This window comes from Cavia porcellus, unplaced genomic scaffold, assembly GCF_034190915.1.
Source record: "Cavia porcellus strain 051 isolate PalLab524CR breed Dunkin Hartley unplaced genomic scaffold, mCavPor4.1 scaffold_31, whole genome shotgun sequence".
Classification (NCBI taxonomy): domain Eukaryota; kingdom Metazoa; phylum Chordata; class Mammalia; order Rodentia; family Caviidae; genus Cavia; species Cavia porcellus.
Genome location: NW_026947514.1, coordinates 21,901,142 through 21,926,333, shown reverse-complemented (window position 1 = coordinate 21,926,333; position 25,192 = coordinate 21,901,142). Strand labels below are relative to the sequence as shown.

General features: G+C 34.6%; 1 protein-coding gene across 7 annotated transcripts in view; it reads right to left on the bottom strand.

Annotated features, from left to right (window-relative positions):
* The window catches only part of Cep128 (centrosomal protein 128), a 422,276-nt gene that overhangs the window by 260,335 nt on the left and 136,749 nt on the right, over nt 1–25,192 (bottom strand). For all 7 annotated transcript variants that reach the window (XM_063241248.1, XM_063241247.1, XM_063241250.1 and 4 more), the window contains one exon: nt 22,872–23,036. In XM_063241248.1, the coding sequence (XP_063097318.1) occupies nt 22,872–23,036 (165 nt within the window). The remainder of the gene's footprint in view (nt 1–22,871; nt 23,037–25,192) is intronic.

The following is a 25,192-nucleotide window of genomic DNA, read 5'->3' as shown; positions in this document are numbered from 1 at the left end:
GTTTGTACTAAATGGGAAAGGTGATCTATTTCTGGACAATGAATAGGTCAAGAAATTGGCTAAAGGGAACCAAACCATTCTCACAGATTGGAGGATGATAAGATTAATGAAGGCATATGGTAATAATTAGGCTCAAGAATCCCTCATTTTTTTGATTTTTCAGAAAGGGTAATACCCAATGGCCTATAATAATATTACCACATTTTTAGAGAAGTAGAGGCAAAACACAGTATTTTGGAGAATGTTTCAAAATACAGAAGAGACAGTCTACCCACCATTGTTTAGGAGGAAGAGACACAGATTCCTTGGGCTAGGGAATGTAAGAAGGGCTGGGAAGTGAAATGAAGCTAAACATGGTAATTCAAGGGACTCAAGAACATAGCTTTCCTCAACAAAGGCCAAGCTAAAGAAAGAACCTGAGAGAATAAAGCCAACCCTTAATTTTCCAAACAAGAAACCAATGCAATTAAGTAACACTTCTAAAGTCAAAGAGCCTACAACCCAGGACTTCAGTATTCTGTGTTCTCTCTCTTAAATGCTAATAGACTGAGTTTTTCAAACAGGATTTAAAAAGACAGTATGAAAAACTCAGAAAAGTGATCAGCAGATGAAAGCTAATGTAGCATTAAAGTGGAAAAAAGTAACTCAAAACATGACAAATGAGCATTATTATAAATGAAAATATATGACAACTGGTATATTCACAACAAACTACCAAAAAAAACCCAAAAAGCTCATTTAATTTGCATAATATATTACAAATTACTAAGGGCTGTCTACCGATCTACCTGTGTAGTCATAAAATTTATACTTGGCCAATTTTAGTTACATTAGGTACTAATAACCCACTAAGCAAGGTATACTTCCATTATCAGGACGCCACAGGCCTTTATGAAGCTTCCACTTTATGACATGAAAGGCTTATACTGTTAGCACTTATGCCTAAAGGAAGTAAAAAGTGAAAGTGTCTACAGTCTCATCACACACACACACAAACACACACACACAATAATGGCCTGTAATTCCAAGGGTAAAAAATATTCTAACTATAAATTTATGCTTCACTAAGCTCTTTACAACTCAGAACAGTCACTTTCTTAGAGACTCTAAGATTATAAGGAGACATAATCCTAATGGAAATATTACAAATTTTATAAAACTGAGCATAACCAAAATAATATCTCTTTGGTAAGCTTATATGATTCTTTCAAAGTCTTGTGAGTTCCAGAAATACTACTTTACTATCAACGATTTATTAGATTAGATAAAAAAAATGCCCCATACCTTAACAGAAACATTGTTAAATAAAGCACACATGTGTGACAAAATAAACCATTAACTGGCAAATACAAGGCTTTACTTTTACTGTGAACTACAGTAAACAAGCATGAAAACATATCAGTCCAAGATCCCAATAAGACATCATCAGAGATAGAAGAGAAACAAGGAAACATCAGAAAAAGAGGAAATCAAATTACATTAAAGGCAAAAATTAAAACTAAGGCAATTTAATTCAGTTATTGAAAGTTTGCCCTGTTGAAAGTACAGACCTACACACATCAGCTACAAAGTTTTGAAGAAAAATATTTTCTTAATTCAAAATAACTGCTGTATCTAAGCTTTAAATCTGGGACTCTGATGTTATAAAGCAAATCATGAAACATTCCTAAACAAAAATTACATTTGTCTGAAAGCTACTTATCTGAGTCTCCAAAAAAGGCCTATGTTATTATACCAGCAGTTGACTCAGCTGTAACAAAGTTAAGGTAACTCCAGCTGGAGCAGGGATTACTGAACATGAAGGGACTGCTATGGATAAGAGTGTAGTATGGAATATTACCATAATGTCTTGCAAAATAGCCCCAAATCAACAAATTAATTCTGCTGTTTTGTCTTAACCTATTTTTTTTCATTTTATGGAAAAGATAAAACAAAATTTCATAGCAAATTAATAAGATGTAATATGTACTACATATTGTTATCTTGAAAATAGTTAATCTGAGCACAAGATACGGGCATAAAAATTCTACAAATATCAGCATAAACCATTCATTTCAATGCACTAAGAGAAACTGGCAGCATAACTAGCTTGCATTTTTTTCACGTTTCCTTTTTTCCTTTCTTCTTTTCCCACTGTAGTTCCTCTTCCTTCTGAACAATTTCTTCCCACTTTAAATATCTATTGTACATATTGGTCCTTATTTCCTCTGAGTTTCTCACAGCAGGGAAACAATACAATGTTTACACATGTAAGTCTGATTTATTTCACCTACCAATATGCTCTCAAGTTGTATCCGTTTACTTATAAATGTCTCAACTTTATCCTTCTTTATGGCTGAGTAAGTATCCCACTGTATAAAAAGACCGTATCTTTTAACATATTCCTTGATTGATGGGCATTTGGGTTGTCTCCAAAATTTAACGATTATAAAGTGTGCTGCTTTAAACATGGGTTCACATGTATCACTACAGTATGATATATTTGATTCCTCTGGAAAGATACCCAGGAAGAGAATAGCTGGGTCACATGGGACCTCCAGTACTAGTTTTCTGAGAGCTGCCATACTGATTACAAAATTTGAACTTTTTTTCAAAGTTACTGCTTAAAAACAGATTTTACGTGACTATGAATTTCTTTTTTAAAAAAATAATTTTTAATGAATAAGGGAGAGGTTGAGATACAACAGGGCTTAACAACATAACAATACAGGTCAAAGCCTGACAGTTTCATCAACCTAGTGCTTCACCACCAAATAAACCGACTTAATAGTAGTTACCGGGGCTGGGGATTTAGCTCAGTGGCATAAGCGCCTGCCTTGCAAGCAGGCAGTCATGAGTTCGATCCCCGGTACCGATAAAAAGGAAAAAGACAAAAAAAAAAAAAAAAATAGTAGTTACCATAATGTCTTTTTCCTTGAAATATTAATATAACTTCATATGCTATAGCATCAAACATATCAAGACAGTGTAACCATTTCAACTGGATGAAAGCATTGTATTTAGAACCAGCTAACAGAGAAATGAACAATGGTTTCTATAATGTCTCTTTGCCTATAACAATTTGTTTATACTACCACATATGATAAAATCCAGAAGATACAACATGATAAAACCAATGGAGACACAAGAGCCATAGTTTGGTGGGGCTTTAAAACAAGATGGAATTAAATCAGCACTAGCTATTATGATGTCTTGTTTTCTTCAAAATAGGTGTTCACTGCATCACAGGCTATAATATCAAACAGCCCAGAATAAAGCCATTCCAATTAATGACTGAAAACTTTATAAGGCTTCAAGGCCGCATAATGGGGAATTATGGTTACCACATACTTTATATATTTGAATTATTTCCTACACTAAGGAAACTATGAGGTGTTCACAGATGCGAATTTGATTTATTTGACTTATGAGTATGGTTTCAAGCTGTGCCCATTTATTGATAACTATCTCAATGCTATCTTTCTTTATAGCTGAGTAGTACTCAATTGTATAGAAATACCATAAATTTTTTATCCATTCCTCAGTTGATGGACACTTGGGTTGTTTCCAAGATCTGGCGATTACAAATTGGGCTGCTATAAACATAGGTGCGCATATATCACTGTGGTATGATGCTTTCAGTTCTTCTGGGAAGATGCCTACAAGTGGAACAGCAGGAACAAATAGGACTTCCAATCCCAGCTTTTTGAGAAATCTCCAGAATGACCTCCACAAAGGTTGTCCAGTCTACACTCCCACCAACAGTGTAGGAGTGTTCCTTTTTCCCCACAGCCTCTCCAGCATTTATTGTTGTTGGTTTTCTTGAACCTAGCCATTCTTTCAGGAATGAGATGGAATCTCAGTGTGGTTTTAATTTGCATTTCTCTAATGATCAATGATGATAAACATTTTTTCATGTATTTATTTGCCGTTTGAATTTCTTCAGCTGAGAAGTGTGTATTCATCTCAGATGCCCATTTTTGGATTGGGTCTTTGAATTTTGGGGGTCTGAGGTTTTTAATTCTTCATATGTTTTAGACAAAAGTCCCTTGTCTGAGGGGGAGTTCACTAAGATCTTTTCCCAGTTTGTGGGTTTTCTTTTCACTATGCTGGAGATTTTTTTTTTACTTACAGAAACTTTTTAATAAGAGGTAGTCTCACGTATTGATTCTGGGAAGTATTTCCCCTGTAGTTTGAGTCCTGTTCATGAATTCTCTACCTACCCCTATGTCTTCAAGGTTTCTACCTAATTTGTCTTCCAATAGATTTAGTGTTTCTGTTTTAATATTCAGATCTTTGACCCATTTAGATTTTAATTTAGTACATGGTGATAGGCTTAGGTCTAGTTTTAGTTTTCGGCAAATAGAGAGCCAGTTTTTCCAACACCATTTATTAAAGAGACTGTCATTCTTCCAGTGAACCTGTTTGTCTTCTTTATCAAAGATAAGGTGGTTGAGTGTGTTTGTAATTGTGGTTGTATCTTCTAATCTATTCCATTGATCTTCGGCTCTGTTTTGATTCCAGTACCATGTTGATTTTATTACTGTTGCTTTGTAGTATAACTTCAAGTCAGGGATTGTGATGCCTCCTGCCTTGCCTTTGCTGCTTAGAATTGCCTTTGCTATTCTAGGTCTCTTCTGGTTCCAGATGAATTTTAGGAGTGATTTCTCTAGATCTATAAGGTATGGTGATGGTATTTTTATTGGGATTGCATTGAATCTGTATAACAGTTTTGGGAGAATGGTCATTTTCACAATGTTTGTTCTTCCTATCCATGAGCAAGGGATGTCTTTCCATTTTCTGAGATCATCTTCAATTTCTTATTTCAGTGTATTATAATTTTACCTGTATAGGTCTTTCACTTCTTTCATAAGAGTAATTCCTAGATATTTCATTTTTTTGCTTGCTAGTGTGAAGAGTGTGGCTTCTCTTATTTCTCTCTGTGATTTTGTTGTTAGTGTATACGAATGCTATTGATTTCTGAGTATTGATTTTGTATCCAGCTACATTACTGAATTTATTTATTATATCTAAAAGTCTTTCAATGGAGTTTAGGGGGTCTTCTATGTAGAGTATCATGTCATCTGCAAACAACAACAATTTAACTTCTTCTTTTCCTATCTTTACCCCTTTTATTTTTCTCTCTTGTCTAATTGCACTAGCTAGTACTTCCAGTACTATATTAAATAGGAGTGGTGATAGAGGACATCCTTGTCTTGTGCCTGATTTTAAAGTAAAGGCTTTCAATTTTTGGCCATTTAGTATGATACTGGCTGTTGGTTTGTCATAGATGGCCTTTATTATATTGAGGTAAAGACCATCTATTCCAATTTTCTGTAAAGTTCTTATCATGAATGAATGTTGGACCTTATCGAAGGCTTTTTCTGCATCTATAGAAATGATTATGTGATTCTTACTTCTGGCTTTATTGATATGGTGGATTACATGTATTGATTTACATATGTTTAACCATCCCTGCATGCCTGGGATGAATCCCACTTGGTCATGGTGTATAATCTTCTTGATGATTTGCTGCATCCTATTTGCCAATATTTTATTGAGGATTTTTGTGTCTGTGTTCATTAGGGAGATTGGTCTATAGTTCTGTTTTTTAGTTGGGTCTTTCTCAGGTTTTGGTACTAGAGTAATATTTGCTTCCAGGAATGACTTGGTAAGGATTGCTTCCCTTTCAATTTCATTGAAGTGAGGAGTGTCGGCATTAGGTCTTCTTTGTATTTCTTGTAGAATTCTGTAGTGAATCCGTGTCGGCCTGGGCTCTTCTTGGTAGGTAAGGAATTAATTACATGTTCAATTTCATTGATAGAGATTGGGTTATTCAGCAGTTTTACATCCTCTTGATCTAGTTTTGGTACTTCATATGTTTCTAAGAATCTGTCTATATCTTCTGTGTTATCAAACCTTTGAGAGTAGAGGTTTTCGAAATAGGTGTTGATGATCTTCTGTATTTCTAGAGTCTCTAGTGATTTCACCTTCTTCGTATCTTATTGCATGAATTTGAGCTTTTTCGTCCCTTTTTTTTAATAAGGTTGGCTAGGTGCTTATCGATTTTATTTATTTTTTCAAAGAACCAACTTTTTGATTCATTGATTCTTTGGATTGTTTTTTTAGTCTCTATTGCGTTGATTTCTGCTCTGATTTTTATAATTTTCTCTCTTCTTTTGGCTTTGGGCTTGACTTACTCTTCTTTTTCTAGCTGTTTGATGTGTAGCATCAGATTATTTGTATTTGTTCTGTTTTCCTGATGTGGGAACTCGGTGCAATAAATTTTCCTCTGAGGACGGCTTTCATTGCATCCCACAGATTCCGGTAAGTTCTATGTGTATTTTCATTTTCTTTTAGATATTGCTTAATTTCTTCTTTAATTTCCTCTATGACTCACTGATTACTCAAGAGTGTGTTATTCAGTTTCCATGTGTTTGTGGGATTTTTGCACTATCTTAATTTCTAATTTCATAATGCTATGGTCCGATAGCATGCAAGGGATAATTTCAACTCTTTTGCATTTATTTAAATATGTTCTGTGAGTTAATATATGGTCTATTTTAGAGAATGTCCCATGTACTGCTGACAAAAAGGTGTATTCTGTTGTTGGGTGGAATACTCTGTATATGTCTATTAAGTCCATTTGTTCACAGGTGCGATTCAGTTCTTTTATTTCTTTCTTGATTTTCTGTCTGGTTGATCTGTCCATTGGTGTCAATGGTGTGTTAAGATCTCCTATTAGAATTGTGTTACTGCTGATTTGGTTTTTCATTTGTGTTAGTACTTGTTTTATATAACTGGGTACTCTGGAGCATATATATTTAAGATAGTTTCTGGAGCATATATATTTAAGATAGTTACCTCTTCCTCTTGGAGTTTTCCCCTAACCACTATGTAGTGACCTTCTTTATCCCTTCTGATCATTATTGGCTTGAAGTTCACTTTGTCTGCAAACAGAATAGCTACCCCCGCTTCTTTTTGGGCTCCTGTTGCATGAAGTATTAATTTCCATCCTTTGACTTTCAGTCTGTGAGTGTCCTTTTGGGTTAGATGGGTTTCTTGTAGACAGCATATGGTATTTTGTTTCTTGATCCATCCTGCCAGTCGGTTTCTTTTTATTGGTATATTGAGACCATTTACATTAATAATTAAAACTGTTATATATTGGTTTATTGTTGATATGTTATCTTTCTGCTGTAGCATGTTTATCTTTCTGCTCTGTTTAATTGTCTGCTTTGTTTAGTAGTTTTTTCCTAAATGTATCTAGGCTGTCTTTCAGTATTCTTTGCAGGGTTGGCTTGGTGATCATGAAATTTTTCAGCTGATCTTTGTCATGGAAGTATCTTATTTCTCCGTCAATTTTGAAGGACAGTTTTGCAGGGTACATCAGCCTACGTTGGAAAGTATTTTCCTTTAGGATATGAAATACTTCACTCCATGCTCCTCTTGACTTTATTGTTTGTGCTGAGAAGTCTGCTGTGATTCTGATAGGTTTTCCTTTATAGGTCATCTGTCTTTTCTCTCTGACAGCCTTTAATATTCTATTCTTTTGTTCGATTTCTGGGATGGTCATTATTATATGTCTGAGTGTAGATTTATTTTGGTTATGGCTATTTGGAGTTCTATATGCTTCATTGGATCTTGATATCAGTTTCCAATCTCGTGTTTGGGAAATTTTCAGCTATTGCTTCTCTAAATATCCTCTTGACATCCTTTATGTTGTCCCCTTCTTTTTCATTTATCCCTATCAACCTTATGTTGTTTCTCTTTGTCTCATCTTGCAGGTGTTGAATTGTTATTTCCTGATTTCTTGCTACTTTTAAAAGATCTTTTCTTTCCTGTTCACTGGCTGCAATCTTGTCTTCGAGGTCTGAGATTCTATCTTCACATTCATTGAGGCGGTTTTTACAACTTTCAATAGAGTTTTTGATTTCCTGTATATCTCTCTGCATCTGTTTTATGTATTCTGTTTGTTTCTTATATTGTTCATCCAGGGATTCTATCTTTTTGTTTAGTTCCTCCAATTTTTAAACTACGTCTTCTTTAGCTATATTTAGCATCTGCTTCATTTCTTTTATCATTTCTTCTTTTACCTGAGAGATTATTTCTAGTTTGAATTCCTTTAAGGCTTCCCAGAGTTGCTTCTTTATTTCAGTTACTATTATTTCAGGGATTTCAGTTATGTGGCATGTGTCTTCTTCTCCACACATGGCTCCTAGGCTTTCTTGGGATGGGCTGGATGTTTGAGATTGCATTTTGGTCTTTCATTTTGTCATCTTCCTGTATTTTGGAGCTTCAAGTGTTGTTCCAGGTGTGGGAGAGAATTCTGCTAGCCTGAGATGGGGTTCCCTGTGGTGGCCCCACTCACTGGACCCAGCAAGGAATCAGGGCCTGGTCCCCAGGCCAGGAAGAGAGTTCCCTCAAGCTGGGTGGGATTCCCAGTCGCTGCTGCTCCACTTACCATCCAGAGGGAACCGGCCTGGTCCCCAGGCCAGGAAGAGAGTTCCCTCAGGCTGGGCGGGATTCCCTGCAGCCGCTACTCCACTCACCAGTCCAGCAGGGACCAGCCTGGTAAACAGGCCAGGAAGAAAGTTCCCTCAGGCTGGGCGGGATTCCCTGCAGCCGCTGCTCCACTCACCGGTCTGGTAGGGAGCCCGCCTGGTAAACAGGCCAGGAAGAAAGTTCCCTCAGGCTGGGGGGGAGTCCCTGCATCAGGTGCTCCACTCAACCGGTCCGGCAAGGAGGGACTATGAATTTCTTAAATTGAAAATATGGCTATATGTTAAATGCTTAAGATTGGTATAAAAATAAGCACATAAACTAATAAGACCTCTAAATTCAAGAATTCATATGAGATTGAAAACTATGCCCCTGGATTTAATCTAGGTACAGTCTTTGTTCTCTTTGGGATCAACAGTACTCATGAATAAGGAGGACAGGGACAGTCACTAACTAAATGAAATCTTAATTCATGATAAAACTCCAATAGCATACACCTCATCCTCACCCACATGGATATCACACTAACAACAGATAATCTGCATTCTTAGGAATACTAGATGACCCTTCTCTGTGCCTCCCTAGGAGTTTATTTTATACCCATGCTACTAGATGTGTCTTCTGTCGTCTCATCAGCTGAGTTCCTATAAAGTAATAATTGTATTCTTCTTTATTTAAATACACTAGGCCCTAATGCTGTGTTGACACAGCATTCAACTTTCTGGAACACAAATAAATATCCTTTATATATTATTCATTCACAAGCATCTTTTCAAATAGTCTCTTACATATCAAGGATACTATATCCTAAGTATACAACAATGAAAAAAAATCAGAATTTCTAAACTCAACTTGTAATGTTTCCCCCGAGTTTGTTTTGGAATGTTTTGCCACAAATTCATTACTAAGCCAATTAAAGGTTAGTCATCTTCTCAGCAGCAATCACAATCAACAAGTAAAAATAAAGTCACTGAGTGCAGTTGCAGTGGTCAGAAGTAATCAGAGGTCAGCTTTCCCATTGCTGGGATAAAATACCTGAAAACTGGAATATAAAGGAATATTCCATTCAGCTATGAATTTATCAACGATTAACACCTTAATGAAGCATGTCTCCTCACAGTCCAGCTACACTGTACTTTTTCAGGGTTTCTTAAAACCCAATCAATTTGACAGTCAAGATGAACCAGGTCAAAAACAACCAAAAAAAATTCAAATTTAAACTTTTAACCTCAAGTAAGGAATTTACTCTTCCCTTAGGATTTCTGGTATCCTTTTCAGGAATAGTACTGAGTATTACATAGATCTTTAGTAGTATTATCAGAAGTATGAGGACACATGTTTGATATTCCTAGAAATTACCATTTGAAGTTGAAAACAAAAATATTTTCCCAGTGGTATTTCATGTATTAATTATTACAATCATTTTGTAATCATTATATATTTCTCTAAGCTAAATGCTTAGGTAAAAGTAACATGTTATTTAAAGTCTGATAATTTTGATTCATTTATATTTCTGAACCAAAACGTAGACAAAGTAGCAAACAAAAAAAGAAACTGGGTTTTAAATTATGCACCTGAAAGGAATACTGGTTAATTTTGCAAAGAAAAAAAAGTATTCATTTCCAGATAAATATGTATAAGATTGCTGTGTCTTTAAAACATTCATGATTTCTTTTTCTTTGCAAAGAAAACTTAAGCATGTAGTCATTCTTATAAAATATCGTACAATTTAAAAATGAATCCCCAGATAATATGACTCATGTATAAAATGAACACCTCACATTTTTCCTAAATCTAAACTATGTTGCTTTATTAGCACTAAAAGATAAAATTGAATCAACAAGCAATGAAATGCCAGTGGAAGAAAAACTTAATGAAAACAAACCTAAACATTCATTTTATGTACCATATGGAACCAACCAAAGCCAAGGAAGACTAGATGACTTCAAGTAGACATATATAGAATTCTTCATAAGGTCTATTTCCTATAGTTATCCACACTACAACTAACCATAACTTATGATGCTAAACTGCAAAGGTAGATGAGATCTTGTTATAACTTGGGCCCCGGTATAAAATCCAAGGAAGCAAGAGACCGAAAATTTAGGTAGCAAAGGCTTTATTTCCAGGCCTGGCGATGAGTTTCCGGGAGCCAATTTGGAGACTGTGTCCCAGAGACTGAAGGGAGGACTTCAAAAAGAGGCAGGAGGAAAAGGGGGGCGGGGGACAACAAAGAAACCTGCAGAGCCATCAAACTTGTTGACCCGAGTCTGGAAACTGTATTGCTGTCCACTTAGCTCTGACAATCTCAGGAGTTTCTGGTGTTTCTCAAATTACTCCCATCCTACAGACTGACATTATCTCGGAGTGGCACATCTGCAGCAATATTTGGAAAAGAAAGTGGAGAGTTAATTATCCCAGGACAGCTCGTTTTTGCTAGTGGGTGTGAAGGGGTCAAGAGTTACAAGAAGCTGAAACTTAAGTTTTACAAAGATCTGATATCTAACTCATTTGATGCATACAGAACAAAAGGAAAGCACCAATTGGGGTTTGGGCCATAGAATTTCCCGGTAATTTCTTTGAAGCTAAACAGTTCTTAAAATTGGGGCAGGCTCATTTTATGACAGATCATCACCGGGTCGGGAAGAGGTTGCCAGAAACCCAAATTCTTTATGGCCTAGATAGATAGGTGAGGGGAGAGGGAGGCAATAAGGCGCCATACAGAACAGAAAATGGCGGTTATGTGTATCTATCTTTCTGGGAGGGGAATCAAGGTCAGGTAAAGGGTTAAACTCATACGCAAATCTCTCTGCACACAAGCAAGTTACTTCAAACAAGTGTAAATTAGTGGGCCATCCTAGTTTTCTTTAGCTCTTTAGTGGAGAATAGAGGCGCCTAACAGTGATTAACAACCCTTGTTAGCTTGTTTTAGCACAACTTCTGTAGTTTGTAGAGGGCAACAATGGTTAACTTATCAATTAGGTGAGATTCTTGCAATTCTTTACAGAGGAGAGTATTGCTCAACATATCAGTTAGGTCACTTAACATATCAGTTAGGGAAAAAGGATAAAAAAAAAACGTTTAGTAAGCCATGTTGCAGGTTTGCAATAATACACAAAATAATGAAGGTATTTTCCTACAGTACAACAATCTAAACTTATAAGCAGGATTTTAACAGAAAGTGCCCTGCCTGTTTGCTTCCCTCTCCAGGCTCTTATAATTATCAACTACTCTGCGAATTAAGCATTAAACGGCAGGTCTCTCAATCAAGTCCAAGACAAGAGGCAGTAAGACTGGTAAACTCTGTTCTCCCAGAATTCACGTAAGATCAACCTCTTTGTAAGTGTTGATACAGAAGTCACTGCCAAAGGAATAGTTTGAAAATGGATTCAACATGCTTTGAACTCAGAAAGTGAAGAACAGAGGAAGGTCTATACCATTATTTCTTGTCCTTCCCTCCAGTACAACTGCACATATAAATGCCCTCTCTGCTTTCCCACTGCACAGTAACTATACTTTTACATTGTAAAAAATACTTTCAGTGTCAAATATACTGTGCCATATATGAAAACTACTCGGTTGTTTCTGCCCATTACTTGGAAAAAAACAAGCACTTAAAAACCAAAAATGAACCAGTTAAAATCCCTGGACAAATGACTATAAAATCTATTATTTTATCTTTAGACCACTTTATTTTTGTTGATTTTTTTAAAACAGGAATTTTACCAAAACTACTCAGAATGTTTTACTGTTTACTTAAGTGCAAGCAGTTTAAATTTGCTTTCAGAGAGAATCTGCAAGTTGGTAGGAATGTAAATTAGTACAGTCATATAATCAAACAACAGAGAGATCCCTCAAAAAATAGGTCTGAGTAGCTATCAGCATCAAAATACAGCCTCTTTGGAACCTGAGATCCAGACACAAGGAAATAACAACTTGATGATAAGAAAAAAAGATCTCTGGAAGTTAAGAAGGAGCTGGAGAAATGGAGCACAGTGCAAGAAAAGGATGAGGCAGTCAGGAGAGGTGACCCCAGTTCCCAAGGAAGGTAATCTGTCTCCACAGACAAAGGTAAGCCCTCAGGATCAATAGCAAAGGGCAGAAACAATAGACCAGGCCAACTAGCCCTCAGAAAGTCCACAGCAGATAAGCCAAACTGAAAGAAAAAGAAAAAAGAAAGAAAGAGAGACAGGGTTTTACTCTGAAAGTGGTGGTATCCCACAGCTAGAGTTGGAGAAGAATCCAGTGCAGTTCCCACCATATCTGAGAATATTTAATCAGGCACCATTTGGGGAGGGGCTGATTGTTTAAGATTCAGCCACAGAACAACTATAAAAAACTACGTTTCGGGGTTTCCAGTGTTCTCTTCCCCCTGTTACTAGATGAGAGAGAGCCATGGAAGATGGCCACAGAGAGACTGAGGATGACACATGGAACAGCTAAGAAGTGTAGCTAAGGCTGAGAAAGACCTGGAGCCACACTCTCTATACTAAGAAATCAGGCCCAGCATGAGTGGCTTTCAGAGGCAGAAAGATGTACAAGTGTGGCTATTAAATCCACCAGTCTGCTGGAACTCCCATCCTGCTGCCTACATCTAACACATATCCCAAGCCTGATTACATTCCACAGTTACCACCATGAACAAGGATACATCTTAGCTTGGTTGGCTGCCACAGCCTGGGGTATGTAAACAGAGGGGCCTCTGGAGCAGAGGTACACTCCACTAACCCACAGGCCATAAAGCTACATGGCGAAAACAGTGACTGGCTAGATTCAATTCTGCAGGTCCTGGAAACAAGTTATTCATTCAGTAACCTTGAGGAATAACTTGCAATGTGAATGGTCTCAATTCCATAATTAAGAGACATGGATTGGCAGAAAGAATCAAGAAACAAAACAAAATAATATAATGTATACAGGAAAATATTTAATGCAAAAAGAAATTCATAGACTAAAAATTAGAGGATGGGAAACAATATACCGAGCAACAGGAGCAAAAACAACCAAATAAAAAGCTAGAGACACTATCTTATTTTCAAAGTAGATTTCAAACCAAAACACATCAGAAAATACAAAGATGGTAACAACGTATTAGATAAGGGAACAATTAAACCGGAGGAGGTAACAATTATAAACATATCTGTACTGACCACCAAGTTACCCATCTTTACAAAACACTACTATACATAAAATATCAGATATTTATCTATCAACACTATTAGAGTGGCCCTCAATGCCCTGCTTGTCACAGACAAATGAGACAAAAAAATTTAAAAATACCTGTGTTGAATCAAACTTTGAACAAATGAACTTAATAGATACCGTCAGTGTTCCATTTAAAAAGAAAATACATGTTCTTCTCAGCAGTACATGGGACATTCTCCAAAACAGACAATACTCTATCTAATAAAGCAGGCTGAAACAAGTACAAAGAAAATCAAAATTATACCATGCATATTGCCAGATCACAGCATAATGAAAATAGAAATCAGAAGCAAAAGAAACAACAGAAATTATGCAAACACTACAAAAGTAAGTACTACACTCTTAATCAATGAGTCTCAGAAGAAACACAGGAAAAAATTAGACAGTTCCACAGTCAAACAACCATAACAATACAATATATCAAAATTCATGGAACACAAGGAAAGCACTCCTAGGAGAGAAATGGACAGCTGTAAATGTTTAAATCATTAAAACAAAGTGAACCCAAAAAAATGCACACTATTAAGGTTCTAGAAAAAGAAGATCAATCCAGTTCTAAAGCTAGTAAAAGAATAAATATAAAGATCAGAAAAAACAATGAAATTAAGGCTAAAAAATACAAAGAATCAATAAAACCAAGAGCTAGTTCTTTGAAATAATAAGCAAAAACACAAATCTCAGCTAGTCTTATAAGAATGGAAGGGAGAAAGGAAGGATTCAAATCAATGCAATTAGAAATATAAAAGGAGAAATCACAACAGACATCACTGATATCCAGAAGATAGTAATTACTTTGAAACCTGTACTCCAATGAATTGGAGATTCCAGAAAAAAAAAAAAAGTATAGATTCCTCGACACATATGAATTTTCAAAACTTAACCAAGAAGACATATAAACCCTGAATAATCCAGTAATAGGCAAAAACTTGAAGCAATAATGAAAAACCTTTCAACTAAGAGAAGCTCAGGACCCAATGAATTCACCACTGAATTCTATGAGAAATTCAAGGATGATTATCATGCTAATACACTTCAAACTCTTTTATGAAATTGAAAGGGAAAGAGTACTTTCAAAGTCGTTCCTGAAAGCTAGCATTACCCTGATTATGAACACAGATGCAAAAATCCTCAGCAAGATATTCACAAACAAAATGCAAAACTCATCAAAAAAATCACCTATACGGACCACGTATACTTCATCCCAGGAATGCACAGATGGTGCAATGTACACAAATCAATAAAGTAAAACATTACACAAACAGAAGCAAGAAAAAAAATCACATGATCATCTAACACAGTGGTGGTTAACTTAGGGAAAAGATTATTACTTGTTTTTCTTTTAAGACAAAATATATTAATGTCCCATTTGCTTTTTTCTAAATTAAAGCTTCATATTCAGTTTTAATTGTGTTGGCACTTAGCAATAAGAGGCTTGTATGTGCAGCTTGGGCATCATCTCTAAATAGTTTGACATTACTGAACTAACAGACAGAATAAATGCCTTTGACAAATTTCAACATCATTCACAATAAAAACCCTTAAGAATGGGACTGGGGATTTAGCTCAGCGGCATAAGTGCCTGCTTTGCAAGCAGGCAGTCGTGGGTTTGATCCCTGGTACCGATGAAAAGGAAAAAGACAAAAAAAAAAAAAAAAACCCTTAAGAAAATAAGTATAAAAGAACCATATCTCAATCTGATGAAAACCATTTATGATAAACCTACTACCAAAGTCATATTAAATGGGAAAAACCCTGAAAGCTTCCCCTCTGAAATCATGAACAAGACAAGCATGTCTCGCATAGAATCACCAATTCTGCTTGCATAATACTTGAAACATTATCAGAGCAATTTACAGAGAAAAATTACAACAAAAGATTCCTAATATTAATTACCAAATTCAGTAGCATAGTAAAACACAAAACCAACCACAAAAATAGCATTCTTGTATATCAATCATAGACACACTGAGAAAGAAAGAAATTAGAACTCCCATATAAAAGATCCAATCAAAAAGTGGGCAACTGGAATGGACTGAATTCTTAGAAATACAAATGGCCAACAAATACGCAGAAAGAAATTCATATTAGATTTTGATTTACTTTCTGGAGTAAGATTTTGTCTTACTGCTATCATCAAGAAATCACATAATAACAAGTACTGGCAAGGGGCGGGGGGAGAATCCTTCCATATTTTCCATGGGAATGTAAATTAGTACAATCACTATTAAGATGATTATGTAGATTCCTCAAAAAAAAAAAAAACAGATATTCCATTTGACCTAGTAGTCCCTTTTAAATATCTTCCCCAAAGAGCTAAAGGCATATTATTACAGTGATACACGCATACCCAAGTTTATAGCAGCACAAGTCTTAATAGCTAAATCTTGGAAGTGGCTTATATATCCATCAACAGATAAATGGATATAAAAAATATGTCAATCATAAAGAGGAGTACTACTCTGTCAAAAAAAGGTGAATAATTTGAGTCAATTACAGAAAAATAAATGCACCTTGAAGGTGTAATGTTAAGTGAAATAAATCAGAGACACGAGCTCATATATGACATGGTTTCTGTTCCACAAGAAACTTGAAATAAAAAAAGAACAAAATAAAAGACAAGAAAAGGGGCAACAGAGCTTTTGCAATAGGCAAGGGAATCGAGAGATGGAAGAGTAAGGAGCAAGGAGACAAAAGAAAGAATGAAGATGTTGTTACACCTAGGTATCTAATCCCCACAAGGAATATAATCATAATGTATTCCAAACATGTACCAATAAAAACAATAAAACTACTATATGATAAACAAAAATACATTTACTTTCAAATTAGTATGGGGTAGCCACAGCTTTATGCTATCACACTATTTAAAATGCATAAAGCTTACAAACAAACTGTCCAAGAAAGAATACTATCTGCCTAAAAATGGCCTAAAGACTAATAAATAAATGCTAGAAGTCAATAGCTCATTTGTTTCTATTGCTTTTCTTTCTTCTAGAAAAATGTGAAATCACAGAACTCTGCCAGCTGTCATCAAATAGATTAGTCAAAATCTGTACAAATGTGATTTTTGCAAAGTAGTGACTACTTTTATAACAGGCATCTGACAATCATATATATTGTCACAAAACAGCAAACCTAAACAGATGGTCAAATTAGAACCAAAACAATTTTTTATAATTGATGGATAACACTGTAGGTTTTATTGTATACAATATCATGTTTTGAATTATATTATGTTGCGCAAGCATTAAGTCTAGATAATTAACAAGTACATTCTCTCTCATTTTTGTAGTGAAAGCACTTAATATCCAATCTCTTTACATTTTAAAACACAAAATTTTTGAATTCTGATTCAATGTTTTCTTCTCACTGATATGTTTTTTATGGAAACTGCCAATTTTAATTATACTTTTCTAACAAAATCACTAGTGATTCCTATTCCAAAATCTATTAGGCAAAAGTAAAAGAGTAGATGGCAATTTGCTGAACATAATAACTCTAAATTTAGATTGAATGCTAACAGTTTATGAAGACAGAAAAGTGAGTCACTTTGCTGACACTAAATAAAGTAGAAATATACAAAAAGTTAGTGTGCATATCCTGTCCCCTCCGCCCCCATATTTCTATGCAATTTTGGACAAGTCACAACATTTTCTTAATTTCAGAGTCCACCATCTCGAACTATGGGCATCATGCTTATACTTGAAAATGTGAATTATAATTGCCATTTTTTAAAGATCCACAATTCTATGTAAAAAACTCTTCATATTTTTATTCAGTAAAGCTACAGATTTAAGATTTGTTATGTATTGTCATTTAAATGTATATAAAGCATTTCAAGGTTAGTAATAAAAATTCATCACTATGAATCCTGATCAATTCAACACACTTAAGTTCCTATGTACTGTTATAGCCTTAGTTATCTTCAATCAGTGATGTTAAGATATTCTTTACTTGTTCCATCAGTTATTTTTATTTTCTTTAAGAACTAGCAATAGAATATAAGGTACTCTAAATGTTACTAAACATAACTATTGCAAAAAGTAAGTTAGAGAAGTGAGCATCTCAGACTCTATGTTCTACCCAGAAATGGGTCCTGCTGACTCTGCCACAATAAAAAGAATAGGATCCATAACCCTGAGTCCTATTTCCATATCTACCAAAGGACAGCTATAGTTCTGAAACAACTCAATTAATTTTGGGGCCAGAACTTCATCAATAAAACACTGGAGCTGATGTGTAAGGTTCTTCTATACTTTACAATCACACTAATGCCATACAGGCAATACCAGAGTTGTTTCAATAGGCCAGTGCTACCTTGTAAACTCTGAAACAATGCTTGGCTAACAGAATTAGTATGTTTGTGTAGGAACTAAGAAAATAATTTCAGACTATTTGCATCGTTTTTTCTGCCATTTTTTCATTTCTTATAAATAAATCTGCACAAAACACTATTTGTATTATTTAATATAGTCATATTTATAAAACCTAAGAACAAAGAGAATATATATAGTATGAATGGAATAATCTATAAAAAGGTTTTCTTAATTTTAGATGAAAGCTATTTCTAAAATATTATGCAAACCAGACATGGTAGCACATGCCTGTAATCCCATAATCAGAAGGCTGAGGTAAGAGGATCATTGTGAGCTCAAAGCCAGCTTGAGCTATATATGAAGTCAAGGCCATTCTGAACTACATAGTGAGACTGTTCCAAAAAACTTAAATATTTAAAATAAAATATTATGCAAACATATTCAAAATTAAAATCACTCTTTTCATGTATTTACTACAAAATTATTGTACTTGAAAGATAAAAAATAGTCAATACCATTAATAGTCCCTGCTTGAACATATTTTTTTAATTAGATCAGGTAAAGATTTTTATAAATTGAAAATTTAAAACCTTTACGACATAAATATTAATGCTTACTTGTTGAGTAAAAAATGATTTATTTATCTGTTAACCCTTCTTGATTGACATATTCCAGTGAAAGCAATAAAGGCAACTTTCTGACGAATAGTCTGATGAGATTTTAGGTAAATTCCAAAAGAATCAAAACATTCATAACAGTAAGGTTCTTCTAAAGCAAAATAAGAAATACAATATTTTCCTCTAAAATTTAAGCAAAAGTGATAATAAATTTTAATGATAACATAGGAGAAAATTTCTTTTTAACATTTCAAGGAAGTATTTTCTCTGCTTAGAAGATCATAATAAAGTTTTAAAAGTATACATGGAAGTTCTGTAGGCTGCATTATACCTACAGAACTTTAACATGTAAAATTGAAAATTAATATTTGAGAAGCAAAATCAGATAAAAAGAAATGCCTTTAGTACTACATACCACCTCTGAATACATGAGCAAAATATGCCACAGTTAGCTTTTCCACAAATAGATATTCTCATGTTAAGAATAATCTTCCACCACTGATTAATGCTACCTTAGTTCTAATGCCTTTGATGAATTCCAATACATTTTTAACATTTCTTAGTTTATCAAGAATAACAACATGGCAAAAATCAGACTAAAACAAAGTACATAAAAACCTTTTGAAAATTTCATGTATTGGTAGCCTCAGTAACATCACATATTAACGCTGAAGATGGACAAGGCAGAGCATTACTGTTATACAAACAAGAAAGGTTTCCCTTTTCAGTACAGCACAGCCACATTTTTAATCCCCTTCAGTTAATAAAGCTGCATTTATCAATAGTAATCTGCAAGCTAACAGTCACTAGGTTTTCTTCATTGAAAACACATTTTTGTTTTATCTTTTACCTAGTCAGGCCAGTTGTGTGTGTGTGGGAGGTATGTGTGTGTGTGTCTATATACACATACCACTTTCTCTATTAGTAATTATAAGCTACCTCCTCTGTGTCAAGTTCTGTGCCTGGCCATAGAGTTGGAAAAATGACCAAGATGTGAACCCTCCCCTTAAAATAGTAAGCATAACTCAAAACTGCCCACATATTTGGCTTATCTTTATGCCTTCAATGTAATCACTGATGAATCTCCAGTTTTCTCACATGAGTGCTTCCTTTGTGAACCATCTCTCTCAAAGGATTCGAATTATTCTGCCTCTAAACTTTTAAAGCAAAATTCTAGGGTTTTTATTACTAGATGAATATTATGATTCTATTATTACGATTATTACTATAAACACAACCATAATAAAATAATGGCAGCTACATTTATTGATATATTAGCTACCAAATACTGTACAAGGAATTTTATATATAAGCTCACATTTAATTGTGCAAAGAAAATTTCATTACAATATTTTAAGGAGAATAAGACAGAGGCCTGGAGTGTCATAACTAAAGACACACAGAAAAAGATTCAAACCTGACATTTGCCTAGATAATAGTGATATTACACTATCTCTTAAAGAAAAAGGCTGTATCTGTAGATGGCATAAACCAATAAAAGTTTAACTCTCTGAACTTGTGTTGACATAAGGAATATGTCAACACAGTTAAATCAACCAGAAATAGGTAACAATCATGTATACTAAAGAAAATATAAGAGAAAAAATAAGCTATACATTTTTAGCCCTCCATATCCATAAGCTTCAAATCTACAAATTCAATCGAGTAAATTAAAATAACTCCTCCCCAAAAATCTCCTCCCTCTGTATTGCACATACATAGACTACTTTGTCATTATTTTCTAAATACGTAACACTATATAATTACTAACATAGCATCCAAAATTGTGTTAAGTAATGTAGTGATGACTTAAAGTATATATGAAGATGTGTATAGGTTATATGCAAATAAGACATCACTTGCTAAGAGACTGTGTGCACACGGGTCTTAAAGATCACACACTATCTGCAAGTAGAAAGATCATCATCTCTCTGCATTAGGATATACTAGTGGTGGCCAACCTATGACATGCATGCCACAGCCATCTGTTTGTCATCAGTGAAAGTTTGAAAAGGTTCACTATCACCTGCATACATCATCAAAACTTAAATACAGGTTTAATGCTGCAAATCCACAAATACAAAATCCTAAATTCTATGAAATTCAAAACTGTTTTAACAATAAGAGGATGTTACAGTTGAAAAGTTCTATACCTGAACTCAGGCAAATTAGACTCAAAATATTGTATAAAGTTATCTTCAGATTATGTGTAAGATGATATATATGAAACATAAATGAATTTTGCATTTAGACTTGGGTATCATGCCAAAATATGTAATTATGCACATGTACATATTCCAAAATCTGAAAAACTCCAGTACCTAAAATAGTTCTGCTTTCATGCATTTTGAAAAGGGATACTCAACCATTTTTTACCAACTTGAAAGGGTGAGGTGAAGATCTGGCTTTTATCCACATCCTAATCTCAGGACCCACCACAATGGCAGCACCTAAGTGATGCTCAAGATAAGGCAGTGTAATAAAATCATCAACTCTTCAAACACTGTTCTAAGGTAAATGTTCCATTTATAGCAATGTGTGATAACACATGCATATCTGGAACATCACAATAGGATCAGTGAAAAAACATTTAAGTACTGCAAGGTAAATATCAGATTGTCAATAAATTTTTCAGCACTATTTCTTAAAGGCAGATAAGGAAATACAAAAAATTTTAACACAATTTCTAGCTATTAGTGGGAAAATTTAGCATTATCTCCACAGCAACTACATCCTGGCAACAGATACACTTTATATTTGTGAACATTAGACACAATCAAAACAAAGAATGACATAAGAACAGAAGTACAGCTGTTGTTGTCAAGACTGTAGGCTGAAATTTAGCACGTTAAATATATTTAATCATAAATTCCAAATTAGTTTATTTCCATACACACACACACACACACACACACACACACACACACACAATACAAAGAGGAAAGGTTAAAAAAAAAATTAAGAAAGTTTCTTCTAAAGTTTGTAACAATCCACTTAGATCCTTCCTCACAGGATTTACTAGCCCTCAACAAGTTTAGCAATCATTTACCCATGTCTACACTACCTTTTCTCATTACCTTACTTTCATCTTTTGTACGGTGGTACTCTGTGACATTTCTTTGCAAATTCTTTTCAGAAATTAGTAGAAGCAAATTTAAATACTGTCTTCTGTTATTGGTTGAGTTTTTGTCACAAGAGAAGCTCAAAAGTAACGGTTTCTACAAGCCCTTGATATTCTACCCAAAATGTGGTTAAGTTGCAGTCAAAATAAATGTAGGTATCTACTGAAAGGAAAGCAGGGAGCTGGTGGGGATATACAAAGTTATGACCTTCTTAATCTTCACCATCCAAAATTATAAAAATGTAAATAGTATCAATTTCGAAAATATTATATGTATTAGCACCCAGCACATATACCATTAAACACTTCACCTTGAACCTTGTTTTCTTCATACAGCAATGAAACCTACCAGCTACAGATTAAGTATCTACGACTTCCCAAACTCTGCCAACTGAAACCTAATCTGCAATATGATCTACTTGGAGGGAGGGTTCCTGGGAGGTGACTGAGTCACAGTGAGAAGCCCTCATCGATGGGATGGTGCCCGGATGAAGTAGCACCGGAAGAGCTCCCACGACTCACTTGCAGTGTGAGGACACAGCACAAGGAGTAGCAGGTGAACAAGAAAAAGGGGGCTCTTACCCTACACCGAATCTGCCATTGCTTCAGACTGCATTTCCCAAAACACAAGACACAAGTACCTCCTGTTTTTCAGCCATCCAATCCACAGTATCTTGACAGCAACCAAACAGACCAAACACACTAATCCAAATAGCTCTGAGAATTAAATGGGTAAAATACATCAACCTTTTGGCATAAATTCCTGACATATAGTAAGTTCTCAATTCCCTTCTTTTTTACTTTGCCTCTAATCTCCAATTTTAAGACATAGGAAAAAATTGTAAATCAAATCTACTGGAAAATGAATGGTTGACTGAAAGAATAAAAATTATATTGTAATAAACTTTATTGTGTAATAAAAATTACATTGTAATAAACTATTTTTTCTGACAATATTGAAACTACTATCTATTAAGACAGAATATATAAAACATGTTTTAGAAGTTAGAATCCCAGTTTCAGCAGTACTGAGGACCAAACTCATGTCTCATGCATGCTAGGCAAGTACTACACCACTGAGCTACATTCCCACCTCAAAACAAGTCTTAAATTAGCGTTTATCCATATTACCTTGTCTTCCAGTTTGTCTTTCAAACATTGATATTTTAGCTTCATTATTTGGTTCTCACTCTCATTCTGGGTTAATTCCTCTGTCAGCTTCTCACACTGTGATTTTAACTTCTCCAGCTCACAACGATGGAGTTTAGCTATATTCTTATCTTCTAAGCTTTCTGCCTAAGATAAAGAGGGAAAAAGAGAAAACTCACTGTTTACAGCCAAACTATACCAAACTAATCACATTATACCAGTAGGAAAATACTTCAGTATAATTCTCTCAAAGTATTTATACGTAAAAATTAAACAAAAAATATTCCTTGTGTTTCTTTTATTACTCAACCACTTACCAAGTGATAGGAATTATACTAGGGGCTAAAGATAATAGATATGAACAGTGAAAGAGAGTCAACACTCAACTTGAAAACAATAAATGAAGCCTGGTGTGATGCCACGTGCCTATAATTCCAGCACTTGAGAGGCTGAAGAGGCCAACTTGGACTACCATAGCAAGTTCAAGACCAGCCTAAACAACATAGCAAGACTGTCTCCAAAAAAAAATTGAAAAATTAAAAAATAAAATAAATGAGAAGTACTTAAAAGTGGAGGCTGTGTGTGTGGAGTATCAAAAAAAGAGAAACCAACTGCTAAAATAGGAAGGAGGTGTTAGATCAGTTTCCTGACGGAAAATTCTATGAGATGATACTTCTAACTGATCAGTTATAAAAAAAAAGCATAACAGTCCTGTTCTTCCTAAATCCTGGATTTTAAAAGAATTATGTACTTTAGTACAATGTAATTAATGATGCTATATTTCTGGCACTAGAAAATTTATGAATTATAACAGCCAAGAAACTATAAACTTAACGTGAAACACTTTATTTCAGCATCAATCATATAAAATAAAGTAACTTTTTATTCACCTTTATTTAGATATAATGGAAATCAGGTCTCAAATGTAAACATTAATAATCTATTCCATATAAGGAATTCAATAAACATTTGCTAGGTTGTGAACTTAAAGAATTTTGAAATAACAATGTAAACACTGTGTGTCAGATAGTGCTGAGACATTATGTACAATTTTTGTATTCATTGTCAAAGCAACCTAACCAAGAAGCCTGTATTATTGTCCTAATGCCTTCTTTTTAAAACTAAAGCTAATAATTTGCCCAAGGGTATATATGGTATAAATGCAGAGAGAGGATTTAAACTCAAGAATTCTTTCTAAAATTTTTAAGTATTTTCAATTATCCCTTCACTCAGCCTCTCGAAGATACAAAGTTATGTTTTAAAAACAATATGGTTGAAATTTTCAACACTAACTGGCTCCACCTACCAGTGTTTTTAATGCTTAAAATACATGGCTCTTTAATTTTTCTATGTTTATTATATGTTTTAATTAGGTATGTAAGAACACAATCATTGAGGAAAACTTCCTGAAAGGAGGAACTTCTGTGAGTTTCGGAGAAAATCTATATTTTATTTACTCCACAAAATTTACCTAAGACCTGATGCTACTTTGAATTAACAAACAAATTGATTTTTTTTATGAGAAATCCTGTACTCACAGTTCAAAAATAAATTTACAAAATAAAGTCTCTCACCAGGAAAACTGCTCAATTACAAGTTTAACTTTCAGTAGAATGCTTTTACTTCTCTCTTCTTTCCTATAAAAAGCACAGATAAATGAGAGGCTTCTCCAGAAGGTCAGGGATGTAACAGAGACGCCAGGAGCCAGTGCTCACCTCTTCCCAGCTTCACCCCTGTCTGGTTCTGTCTTCTATGAAATCCGCCCATGGGGATGTTTACATCAATAAGCCTGGCAAATGCTGCAAGTCTGCATTTCTTCCCCCAGAGAGGCTGCTTTTAAATATTTGTCAGCACACCAATTCTTACCTTAAGGACATATTTATTTTTGTGCTTTTTATTACATTTACATTTCATTGTAGGGTTCAGAAGTGATGTGATTGCAACCACTCAGCAATATACAAAAGTGCTGTTATCCTTACTTTGTTGATAATGCATGAAAAGGTGAAGTAATTTGATCGAGTTCATATGGCTGACAAGTGGTAAAACCTCACAACTCCACCCTGAACATTTTGGTTCCACTAAAATGCTTCACAAAATGATTTTGTTGAAATTATAATAAAGTGATAGCCCAACACCCTGAAAATATTAATTAAAGCTACAGCATGTCAGTAAAATACCAACTTAAATTTAAAAGTAGGTATAAGTAAGATAATTTTTGATGAAGGGGGACATGTAATTTACACAGGAAAAAAATGTGGTTGTTGTATCACAGTTTACTCAATTGAAAAAGCAATAAATTACAG